This window comes from Pseudoliparis swirei, chromosome 2 (assembly GCF_029220125.1).
Source record: "Pseudoliparis swirei isolate HS2019 ecotype Mariana Trench chromosome 2, NWPU_hadal_v1, whole genome shotgun sequence".
Classification (NCBI taxonomy): domain Eukaryota; kingdom Metazoa; phylum Chordata; class Actinopteri; order Perciformes; family Liparidae; genus Pseudoliparis; species Pseudoliparis swirei.
In genome coordinates this window covers 18,073,534-18,086,754 of record NC_079389.1, presented here as the reverse complement: position 1 = coordinate 18,086,754, position 13,221 = coordinate 18,073,534, and the positions used below count along the sequence as shown (strand labels likewise).

General features: G+C 45.8%; 1 protein-coding gene across 1 annotated transcript; it reads right to left on the bottom strand.

Annotated features, from left to right (window-relative positions):
• Positions 1-7,878: 7,878 nt before the first annotated feature.
• rgcc (regulator of cell cycle) lies at positions 7,879-12,160 on the bottom strand. The gene is made up of 5 exons (XM_056430671.1): positions 12,022-12,160; positions 11,542-11,715; positions 9,252-9,344; positions 9,035-9,097; positions 7,879-8,168 (listed from the first exon to the last, which is right to left on the bottom strand). Exons 1-5 carry the CDS (start codon positions 12,047-12,049, stop codon positions 8,161-8,163), a joined length of 366 nt encoding a protein of 121 aa, XP_056286646.1. The 5' UTR covers positions 12,050-12,160; the 3' UTR covers positions 7,879-8,160.
• Positions 12,161-13,221: the final 1,061 nt, after the last annotated feature.

Genomic DNA, 13,221 nt, shown 5'->3' with positions numbered 1-13,221 from the left:
GTGACGGGGACACGTTTAAGGGACGAGCGTGGAGAAGAAGAGCTCAGCCAGGTGGAGGTGGAGGGGAAGACGATGAAAGAGAGGGAGGGATAAAGAGATAAAACAAGAGGATGGGAGGAGAATTAAAAGTGGGAGGAGGGCATACAGGAGGCAGCATCTGTTGGATCTTAATTATTAACATTGGCCTTTCATAATGTGTCCTCGCCCAAATGTAACCGGAATTGTACGACAGCTGTGGATTGAGTGGTAGTGGATTTAGGACACTGGACACTTAAACCTATTTTATGTCCAGCATATTACTTTTAATAATAAATATTTTAGCGCTGCTTAGGATCAATGATTTTCCAAAGCATGACTTCATGAGACTTGTGAGGGGTTTGAACGTAATGGGACACTATCTGAGGATTATATCCACGTTTAGCTTGTTATTGTCCTCCTTTACCGTGCTTGTTATAACGAAGATTCACTTTACAAACAAAGTGCTAAATAATTCATGGGATAAGTCTGCAAGCTGATTTGAACACAGATTTTCAAACAAGCATGGACATAAACCAGTGGCTGTGTGCGGGGGAATAGAAAATCAATACAAACACTAATTGAATTCTGAGGGAAATGACGAGCAGATTGCAAATAATGATCTCAGTCATAAAAAAAACATGTGTTTGGTCGTTTAAAGCTTCATGTAGGGTTACTCGTATTTCACAAAGCGCACCGCCTTTCTCTTTCTCATTCCTCTCCACAGAATAAAGAAGCTTATTATGTGGAATTCTGCTATAAAAAATTACAGCAATAACTGCATTAAAACAATTTAATTATTTGAATGTGAGGATGAAGAGGACCGCCTGACCGAGGCGAGGCGAGGCACATTTATTTTGTATCGCACATTTCAACAACGAGGCAATTCAAAGTGCTTCCGAGTTGTTCATCAGCACTGTGAGGGGCTCTGTGTGGGTCGGGTGTCATTAAACATAAATCTATGGAGGACGGCCCATGGTGGACTCTATACTGTATATTGATATTGAGAAATGTACTGTTATTCCAGGAGCCCCTCTCACTCTCTCTTTCTCTCTCTCTCTCTCTCTGTTTTATCCGCCTGTTGACGCCACTGGAACAGATACGTGTGCACCACAGAGGTCTAGTGAGTGAAGAGAGAGTTCATTGTGGCTGCACTGGGGGCCATTTAGACACATTGCATCACTGGATAACATTCCTTGTCCTTGAGAGAGACTGTCCCACAGAGTGTAAGACTTTGACCTTCTTCAGTAGGAAATGGTCAGCCATGTTGTCTTTCAATTCAATTCAGTTTATTTGTAAAGCCCAATTTCACAAATTACAGATTTGTCTCGGAGTGCTTTACAATCTGTACACATAGACATCCCTGCCCCAAAACCTCACATCGGATCAGGAAAAACTCCCAAATAACCCTTCAGGGGGGAAAAAAGGGAAGAAACCTGCAGGAGAGCAACAGAGGAGGATCCCTCTCCAGGATGGACAGATGCAATAGATGTAATGTGTACAGAAGGACAGATTTAGAGTTAAAATACATTCAATAAATATGACAGAGTGTATGAATAGTTCATAGTAGGCATATTCCACGATGGAGACCTCCACGATCCATCAGGCAGATGGAGGTAGAGAGGAGGAGTGGGCGGAGTCTCAACAGTGGGCGGAGTCTCAACAGGACAGTGGCGTGGTCGGTAGCAGGAATTCCACGACCCAGACCTCGATGATCCATCAGGCAGATAGGATCTATGTCGTCTCATAGGGTCCGATGACCCCACAGAGGACTCCTGGGTGAAAGTCATGTGTTTGATCTTTTGCTCCTAATATGCATCCTACTTGCCCAGACGTCTTTTTGGGGAGGACGGTCTGGTTGAAAGCGTCTTTTTCTTGACAGTTGGCTTTGCATTAACTTGGTTTGTCTTTTTTTTATTTATGCAAAAGTGCCAACTCACACGGCAGCTCTAAACACACGGCCCTAAAAGAGGCCTCCGGTGATTAAATATGAAAGAAAAAGGGGGATAGCCTGGAGCAGGGGTTTAAAAAGTCTGACACTGTGGCTTAATTTACACGATCCCATAGAGACTCAACAATTGAGCCAAGATAGCTTAGTAATGCTGTTTGACATCAACATCAGACTACAAAAATAAATCTTAAAAAGGTCTGCCCTGAGGCCTTCATCAGTGAACAATCTCACTAACCAGGCTTTGAGATGAGGATGGAGGGATGTGTGAATACTGTACATTAGGAGCAGGTAAGATGCGGAAAGAGAGAAGGATAAATGGAGAGAACAACAGATGGAAGCCAGCCAGTCCAGTCTGACAATAAAAGGAAGGACCATGACGGTAGAGAGCCATCTGGGATTAGCCTGGTGCTACACACATAAACACACAAACACACACACACACACACACACACATTTGCATGCAGAAAACGATGGTTTAGTCTGGAGGAGTTTAGGCTACAGACACATCACACTCTCACAGAGATAAACTGAATCCTTCTCAAGGATTTTCTCTGTCTTTTAGAATCGTGAGCACTTCATGTCTCGAATGCACAAGAAGAGTTTGCGAAGTTAACCGACACATTTAACGTCACCACAGTTCCTTTTTTTGCTGTGACCACGTACAGTGCATCCGGAAAGTATTCACAGCGCTTCACTTTTTCCACATTTTGTTATGTTACAGCCTTATTCCAAAATGGATTAAATTCATTATTTTCCTCAACATTCTACACACAAAAACCCATAATGACAAAGTGAAAACTGTTTTTTGCAAATTCTTGCAAATCTGTTAAAAATAAAGAACGAAAACATAACATGTACATAAGTATTCACAGCCTTTGCCATGACACTCAAAATTTAGCTCAGGTGCATCCTGTTTCCACTGATCATCTTTGAGATGTTTGATTGGAGTCCACCTGTGCTAAATTCAGTTGATTGGACAATTTGCAAAAAACAGTTTTCACTTTGTCATTATGGGTTTTTGTGTGTAGAATGTTGAGGAAAATAATGAATTTAATCCATTTTGGAATAAGGCTGTAACATAACAAAATGTGGAAAAAGTGAAGCGCTGTGAATACTTTCCGGATGCACTGTACATGCGAGCAGTTCTCAGTGACTCATCATCAGTTTGTTGCCGCACACGCTGACTCAGAGTCTGTCTGCGGACCGGCCACTGGGCCACACGTGACTCGTTGGAATTGAGGTGGCCAGGTTTTGGTCCACCGCATAGTGGGTTCATACTGTACACACTTAGGCTGCTCCTAATGCAACATGCATTACATTTGAGTGTTTGTATCTTCATATAAACATTGAACTGTGTCTCCGTCTTTCCGTCCCTTACTCTGCTGCAGGCGTTTCTCACAACTGTTGACTGAAAAATAAAGGAGTAATGCCAACGTTTAACAACAAAATGTTGCATATTTCTCCTCCCATAAAGACGTCCACTGGCTGATGAGCATTGGCTCGAAGCCCAGTGACATCACTGCCCCGCTTCCCAACGCCTTCCGACATCTTCCCGTCAGTCGCAACGGTGCTCCACTCGAGTAATACGACAACGGCACAAATGAATGGCAAAATAAATGTGATGAATATATCTCACGGAGCGTTGCCTTCATCTGTGTTTCGGAAAACTTTAATATGACGCTGGGTTTTTCACCTCAGGCTCACACTGTTGGCTCTGTCAGCCCTGCGAGCTGGCGGCTACCGCCTTAGCTTCCATAATGCTGAGGCAACAAATGCTCTGAATGGCCTATTGAGCATGTATGAGGACATCAACCCTGCATTTAATTGCTGATTCACTCGACCACAACCGCCCACATTTGACCGCCCAGTCATAAATGTACCTAATTATGTTGTCATAACATAGGGTGACCAGATTTGAGTTTGTGAAAAAGAGGACACTTCGTCTCGTGATATACATGCCTAAAAGGTGCCTAATATTTCTAGACTGAAATAATATCGGCATTATAATTATTATAACTGAGGATTTTTGTTGTTGCCTATTTTGTGGAGCCCCGATAACACCCTGTGTTTAAGTTTTTTTTTCTCCAGTTTTAAAATTGTAATCTTTATTTCATTTTTTTTCAGTGTACATATTTTAAATGTTTTCTTAGTTACCAAATACCAGCTAAACAGTCACGTGTCATGTGTTTCACTGTAGGAACGAGTCCAAACCATCTGGCACCTGCTACTGAGCTTTCTGTTCAGCTGCATGGACTTCCTCAGCAGTAAATCCACTGCTCTGTCAGCTCCAACACACCCACACATTGTGTGTCTGTGTGTGTGTGTGTGTGTGTGTGTGTCTGTGTGTGTGTGGCCTCTGCCTACTTTAAACAGTGTGCAGATGAGGCAAAATGTCATCATGCCAGTACCAAATTAATATTAGTCATATGTTGTAAGACATGAACACAGACACACGTGTCTTTAATTAGCAGTAGCATATACAAACCATTTAGTACTTAATCCTCCATTGTTTTTTAAAAACATTTTAAGATAGTGTTAGGGGTGTTATGGGTAATACAGCCGCTCCAGTGCAGAATCAGACACGTAGTCAGTCAGGTCATAGATAAGTCAATCTGATAGTGATGATGGAAACCGTAATGAAGGTGCAATTTCAGGGACTGCATGAGGTCAGGGAGAGGCAATAGAAATCACGTCCATGACGGCTAAACCTGCCTGTCAGCCCTCATTTGAGTGAGTCTTGATCCATGACATGAAGATGAAAGCGTGTCATCGTCAGGGAATGAGTTAAGAAGTCCTTGGTGCAAGCTGCTGTCTGTTCATATGAAGCCTTTACTCAACATTCAGACCTGTCCCCAGTTTAGTTCATTTCAATATGTGGTTTCCAGTGAGGTAGTGCCCACCTCTCTGGAAACAACATATTGAAATGATACCGTTTAAAAATGCCTTTCAAAATGACGTTAAAAATCTTGCTTCTTCTTCTCTTCTAGAGAGAGAGAGAGGCGCTATAGGGAACCGTCACAACTTCACTGAAAAAGCTTTGTAAACATTCTCATAGGATCATATTCACACATTTGTACAAATTAAATCATCTGTTCACTCAACTTTCCTGCCTTTTGACTGATAGAGGAAAATCATAATGCGGAAGGAAGAAGCCTCATGAGCACCAATGGAACATGCAAACACCTCCCGGACAGAGCAGGAGTCACACACACACACACACACACACACACACACACACACACACACACTCAAAGATGGGCAACAGGTGCAGAAATGCTGATACACCGACACAGATACCCACACACACACACACACACACACACTACTCTCCATACCTCAATGAACACTTACACATGTGCACACATACAGTAGATACTGTATATCTACAAATGCAATGACATCACAAGAGACCCACATCCATGCGTGCACGCTCATTAAAGCTCCCTCTCTGTGGGACATCTGGACACCAGGGATGTGAAGACCCGGTTTGAAAGCTGAACCTGACATTTGGCTCTGCGTATTTCTGTCTCTTTGTGATGTGGACGCACATCTGGGTGTCTCCGCCCGGCCTATTCATAGAGCGACCGCTTCAGCAGTTTCGAGGGGCCTCCCGTAGGAATCCGTCGCGATGTAGAGACCGACACGCGGATGCAAGGACTTGGGTGTGTTCGCCTTTCTCCGTCCATTTCTCCACCCATCCCTTCGTTCGCCTTAGCTTTCCTTAGACGTACGATTGCTCCCAATCCCAAGCCCACCCGCTGCCCTCAGGGTGGGGCGTGTGTGTGTGTGTGTGGGGGGGGGTCTTGTTGTGTCAACACGTCTCTCAGATCAGTGCCGGCTGATCCGTGGTGCAGAACAGTGCAGATAGGTGATAGTGCCCACAGCTTCCCCTCTGCCAACAGCACTGAAGAAACAACACGGAGGCGGCTGTCTCCATGCCAGCTTCCTGCCATCGGATTAACCGTCCAGCATGCATGGATAGTGGTTCTGGCTGGAGGCGCTGACTGTGAACAGCAGCCACGCACAGCTGTGAGAAACACTCCCTTCATACGGACTTCAGAGGAAATCAAATCAAAGGCCGCAGCACCAATTGGCTCAGATGCAATCAGTCAGTGTCTGAAAGAAAGGAGGGGCATGATGTCCTTTTACTGGCCACAAGCAGAAACCCCCCAAACTGTTGTGCGTTGTCTTTTGTGGCCGAGGAAATAACCCTGGTGATGTCATGGCGCTGGGTTGTCTCAACCTGCAGACAAAGAATGTATCACCTGAGAAAACCTGTGTTACTAACTTGTAGCGTGAGGTTTGAAGGACTGCATTTACCAAGCTGGAAGTGAGTTGCATTGTGGGAAGTAGGAACGATCATTTCTAGTTTCTCGGCATACGAGGCGCTAAAGGTCAGGATGTCTCGGCCTCATTTGCACACATTTTGACCATTCCTTTTCTCCAATCTGCCTCTCGAACGCAGCCAAACGTTACGCAGCCGTGTTTCTGAATGGCTGCGTGTTCCTTTTAGTACGTGCAACAGAGCGGTCTCCGTGTGATTGTGGACCCGAGTCCGTCTGCACCTGCTGCACTGTTACCATCCGACCAGAAGCATATCTGCACATGGTTAGTGACCTTTGACCGCCGGTGGTCAGCAGACGCAGCGGTGCCTCAGACACAAGATCACTTCAGCCACACCTGCTGCCGGGCCGGGGTAAAAGGGGGTGGCACCCTCCTGTCCCCCTCCACCTCTGGAAATAGACCCTGTTGCTACAGAAGATACGTACGTCCGTGCTTTGTTGAGTGGTTGATTAATGAGCACAGAAGGGAGGAGATGTAATGTCTGTTTCAGTGCGTGTTAGTAATACTGTAATGATAATGTTGGGACGAAGTGAAGGACCCACCTCCTTCTACGCGTTTTCATGTCGTCCATTTCGGTCCGTCTTTCTCTTTGTTGGACGACAGCACACGACTGCACACATTATTCTGGAATGCCTCATTTTTACGACCAGTTTAATGTGTTCACAGCACCGTTTCAGAGGGAAATCAGCAATGAAACGCGGAGAAGCGCACACTGGGCAAGTGGCGTTGGAGGGTTGAGGAAGAGGCGGCGGGGAGCCAGCTGTCATTCAGATTCCCACTGCGTTACCGCTCCAATTCAGCCAGTCAGCAGCTCCACGCGGCCTCCGGAGGAAATCAATACTTTCTTGTGTGATTTGATTTTAGAAGATATATCGGGACTTTATGAAAAAGATGAATGTTGGATGTGAAATATGTTATTGAATTTCACTTTAGATCGTATTTTCTGGAGCAGGATTCATATTAAAAAGGTTGAAAAGTGAGCCTGTGAATAAATATAGAGATTATAAAGCTAGACAGAGCTGCACATTACGTTCAGATCACTGAACCGGACAGAAGCTCAGAGAAAATGACAGTAAAAGAAAAAAGAGAGGAGCCACTTCTACGAAAAGAACAATATTTTATTCTTTAATATCATATCCGGGAAGCATTAGCTGTATTAAATACATGTATATAGCTATCCAGTTGTTGTTTTTTACCTCAGGGATTAAGTTTTCAGTTCACATTTGAGCGTGTAACCAACTTTATTCCAGTCAACGAGTATCAAATCCTAATCCGACTATCCTGTTAATACCCAGGCCAATAAAATTCAAAGCTTTTATTATTTACATAAGATATAAAAATATATTCTCCCCCCCCAAAAAAAAAGACTGATCAATTTACAATAAGAAGCTCTATAAAATGTCTAATATATTTCTATTATAAAAAGCCATGTTTAAATACTCTTCCAGCTCAAGTAGTTTGAGGGAGTGTAACCTGCTCTGTGGGGCGGGGCGATTCTTTTGAATCGGAGAATAAATGTTCCAGTGACTCTTCGCAGCACATATTCCACGTCCTCGCGACATGTTCATTACATGTTTGCTGCTGAAGTATTCTTGTCCTCAGGTTCCCTTGCAAATGCAAATTTGGACCCGGCTCGCGGTCCAGAAGCCAGGAGTCAGTAGCCGGGTTAACTTTAGGAGGGTGCTGGCTAGACCTGATGCCGCGGTGGAGCCACTGGGAAGTCCAGCTGTATCCTGTTGGGTGGTTTTCTGTGTCGGAGCCGGACTCGTGTTAGCTGCTCATGGGGGGGGAGTCCAGACATCCACCCCCTCCCACCTGGCTACGCTCCAAGACGACTGCAGGCCTCTCTGTCACATGCCTGAGAAGAGACGGAGACAGACGGACATGATTAGAACCGGACTCCACGGGCTGCCGGCTCTATTCTCAGAGCGGCGGACGTCCTGTTTTACGGGGCCGGCCATCGTAAAAACACCGGTGGCCCCCCTGGTAAACGCGTCATCCTCCTACGTCCAGCATATTTGCAGGATGACTGGACAGGACCCTGCGGGCTGCGAAAGACGGACATTCAGCGGCCCCGAAATCCAGCAACGCCCCACAAAGAACAGAGCGGGGAGGAAGGAACCCGGCTACAGGACTTCTTGTCTCATTCCACTCCGAGCATGTGTACGGTTGGAAGTTCCATCCAGGGTTTTGCACCGGCGCACATTCCTGATACTCGCGTGGCAAGTTGAAACCCCCAACAGCCTCGTAGTCGAGAAGAGGTTTCGAGATCGGCCGCGTTGGCCCTCCGGCCCGTGACGTTGCGCTCGAGCTTGCTAAGCGCCCTATTGCCATCTCGGGTTACGGCCTCGTGCGTGTGCACGTGCCACAGCTCCGGGTACAAAAAAAAAGGGGCGGGACAAAGTTCAGCCGGCCGTGCCGCGCAGCGTCGGTCGCGGCGCTTTCTTCAAAGTTGACTGACGGGTGAAAAGGGACACGCCCCCCCCCCCACCAGCGTGACCCCAGAGGCCCCACACGGGACGGCCCCGCCTCCTCGGTGGTCCCGACACATCCTTGTTTCTTAGAAACCCGAGGGGAGCGACCCCCAGAGTCACTTTACGAGTGGTCGTCAGCATAGCCGACATAGGGAACGAGCGCTCCGGTTAATCCCGGCTAGCGCGGCGGCCCCGGCGCCCGGCCCGGTTCACCGGGGGTTCTGACCTTCGAGGCCGCATTAGCACTTACTCTCCAATGTCCTGTCGAGGTCGGCGATGAAGTCTTCCAGCTCTTTAGTGTCGCCGAGTTTGGCTGCGAGGGAAAGAAAGAGACACAGCCGTCAATCGCACATCATGAGACGGCGAATAAGAGTCACGTGACGCCTCTCTGCCGTCTCGCATCGCAGTGACAACATTATGTCATTTCAAATGTACTCTGGGGTTTGTGCATGAGGAGTGCAGCTCACGTTTTGGTGACATCAGAGGGGGCGAGTGGGCGGCGGGGGAGTTCAGCCTCTCGTCGCTGAAGCTGAAGCTGTTTCTGTTGAGCGATTCGGCACCTGCCGAAAGAGAGGAAACAAAACAACATGGAGACCGACTCCATTAGCTCGGACGTTCACTCTTTTCCCCGGTGAATAGGTTGCCTCGAGCAGGGAGGTCTCTGAAGTCTTTCAACTCGTCCTCTGCCCTTGAGCAACATTTAGCTCTCATACGGTTACATAAAGGATATAACGGCCCCTTTGAATCTGCCAAATCCATATTAGAAATGGAGGAAGAGAGAGAGGAAAGTAGAGACTTCCTGCACCTACAATTGAGGTATTCCTCATTCACTAAAAGCTTCTTCTTCTTCTTCTTCTTCTTCTTGCTAAAAACTATCAACCTCCCTGTCCGAGCTATGCGAGCAAATTTGAAGTCAGTGTGTTTTACAAGAAGCAGATGAGGCAGCTCTCTCCAGCGGACCTCGACGGCGTCTCCGATGTCGACCACTTAGTGGCTCCCTCTCTTTCTGACCCGTACCACTCAGCGCTGAACACACAGCGGGAGATAGGAGTCGCCACACACACACACAACTCCCTCTCAATTCTCTGTTCATTCATGTGCACATATATTCAGTGGTGTTCATCTTTCTCTCCGTCGCTGCCCCTCACTCACACGTGGATGGAGAGGACCCGGCCCAGTTTGTGTCTTTATCTGCACGTCCATCCATCAGGACGCCACACAATAGGCCGCCGCCCCCCCAGTGCGGGACGGGTCCCCCTTCATTTGACCGCCACGGAGAGGACGGGGCTCACGCGGGAATCTGATCCCTCGAGCAAGTCGACGAGCTCATCCTCGCTGGTTTATGTGGTCGTGCCATTCGCGGGGGCTGGGTCAGTGAGCCCAGCGGTGATGCTTTGGCAGAACCACCGGAACCCAAAGTCATTACGCAAATTGGTGTCTAGCGATCGTGCCTGATCTCTCTGGAATCCTGCATGCTTCCTCTCCAGAAGCCCGAAGACTGTAGAAAGATATTTCCATGTCTTCACAGTGGAGCTCCAACACCAGTCGTGCGTGTCTGGGAAACTACCTCTGCACACGGGGGAACCCTGAAGCACTTCTTTTTGCGTGTTCTCAGTGTGCCAGCGTAGGAGAGCGATGTCACATTGTGGTAAGAGGGCTGCCAGAGGCCAGAGCTCTCCAGCTGGCTGAGGCAGACTTTTGAAACACTGTTCGAGTGAAACAATAATAGTATGACAGTGAAACTTTAGATAAGGAGCCACAATGTGGGCATGGCTGTGCCAAACACGCAGCGGGCGCTTCATCTGATGCCCACATCTCTGGACCGGGATCAAGGATCTCTCTCACTCTCACTCTCACTCTCACTCTCCTTCTCTCTCTCTCTCCCTTACTCTTTTCCTCTCTTGCCTTCTCTCTCTCTCTCTATGCGGCTTCCTCGTAATTGTATGGGGAGCATTGTCCGTCCTCTCCCGGTGGGCTCTTGTTTTCCACCATATATATATAAGCACATACGTGTGTGTGCGTGCGTACGTATTCAGCACGTGTCCACCATATATATAAATATATATATTTGCTTATATATATACACTACTGTTAAAAAGTTTGGGGCCACTTAGAAATGTCTTTATTTTTCAAAGAAAAGCACTGTTTTTTCAATAAAGATAACATTAATCAAAAATACACACTATACATTGTTAATGTGGTAAATGACTATTCAAGGTGGAAACGTCTGGTTTCTAATGAAATATCTCCAGAGGTGTATAGAGGCCCATTTCCATCAACTATCACTCCAGTGTTCTAATGGTACATTGTGTTTGCTAATCGCCTTAGAAGACTAAAGGATGATTAGAAAACCCGTGCAATTATGTTAGCACAGCTGAAAACAGTTATGCTGGTGATATAAGCTATACAACTGGCCTTCCTTTGAGCTTGAAGTTTGAAGAACAAAATTAATACTTCAAATATTAATCATTATTTCTAACCTTGTCAATGTCTTGACTATATTTTCTATTCAATTTTCAATTCATTTGACAAATAAAAGTGAGTTTTCATGGAAGACACGAAATTGTCTGGATGACCCCAAACTTTTGAACGGTAGTGTATGTGCATATCTATATATATAAGCATATCTATATATATATATCTATATATATATATATATATATGTGGAAAACAAGAGCTGAAATCACACAAGTGCTGAATACGTACGCACACACACACGCCTACATACACGCACACGCACAGCAGCCCCGGACTCACTCTCGGAGTCGCTGATGCCGCTGTCGCTGACGCTGGCGCTGCTCCTCCTCTTCATCGCCTTCAGGTGCTCGTCGTACCGGAAGTGTCGCTTCTCCACCGGCGACGTGAAGTCCTCCATCACCGCGTCGAACTCGCACAGCACGTCGTCCAGGTCCTCCTCGTTGACGAACCTCGCTGCGACACGAGAGAGAAGAGCACAGAAACATTCAGCACTTTTTATTTAAGAGGGTTTGAGCTGCGTCGGAGGCTGACAATAAACCCCAGACTGTGGCAATGGAGCATAATATTATAACAATATGACTAGAAAACTACGTGAAAGGTATTATATATAACACATTAATGATTCCCTGTTGGAATATGGTGGGCTACTTAAATACTTCCTATAGAGTGAAAGTAAAAGCAAACAGCAATAAGCAAGTTTGTATTATATTTATAACAAATAAATAAACATACAGAATAGGAAAAACAACTTATATTTACCTTTAGGTTTGAGTTTTGGAGACTTCATTATTCCAGTAATCAGATTTAAGATGATCCAAAATCTGTTATATATATATTTGTATATATTGTTGTCCCTGCGTGTAAAGTCCCGCTCTGTCCTCCTGTGTACAAAAGGTCTTGAACTAACCCTCCAGCCTGAGGACTGCCGCCTTTTAATGAGCCCTGCTCAGAGGGGGCGTGGCGAGGGGAGGGCGGGTGCGCGTGTGAGCGCGTGCGCGCGCGCGAGTGTTCCCAGTGCCCAATAAAAGTGTTCGCGGTTGAAGTTACAGTCCCCTGGCGACTCCATCGTAACAGTATGTTTGTAAACAACTCATGTGTCACTCGCCAGCGAGAGAGAGGCGTAATACAGAGATATTAATAATCATGACCCTTCAGACGGTATCACCAGGCAGACTGACTGGAGGCTTCCAGGACTCGGTTGTTTCCGTGATATTAAATTGATGCTCATTGAATGCATCATATTCACAGCAGTGGTGGAAAGAAACAACTGGGCTGCAACTATTTTTCTTCTACTTCCTCATATGATCACTTATTGATCACAAATTAATATCTAGCATTTATAAAAAGTGATCAGCTTGAATAAACACACTGAGAGGTTTATCTACACGACATGCAGAAAAGCTCCACCATGGCTGAATACAACAATACGATGCTTCTTATATGTTAATACCTCAGTAACAGATACATGTATGACATAACACTATTCTACTTCATAATGAGGACTTTTACTTTCACTTTTACTTGACAAGCTTTCTTTTTCAAGAGTTTTGTATATGAGGTAAATGACCTCTGAATATATCCTCTTGAAGATTTCACACACACACACACACACACACATATATATATATATATATATATATATATATATATATATAGCCGGTATGGTTAACATGGGCCCAGAGCCATAGTTATGAATGCTTTTATTATCTCAAGATGTATAACCCCTTAAATGCCAAATGATAATAAAGTTGGCATATCTTAAAAGCACCATATGTGTGTTTATACTGAGGTTATATGCCACATTTTTAGAACTCATACTCTAAGAACTGCACTGTATTCAGACAGAACCTATAGGTCTGAAGTCATCTCACGGTTTTTTGGGGGGGTTTCCCTGACCTGATGTGAGGTCCCGGGATAGATATGTGTACAGACTGCACAGCCCTCTGTTATGTATAAGTT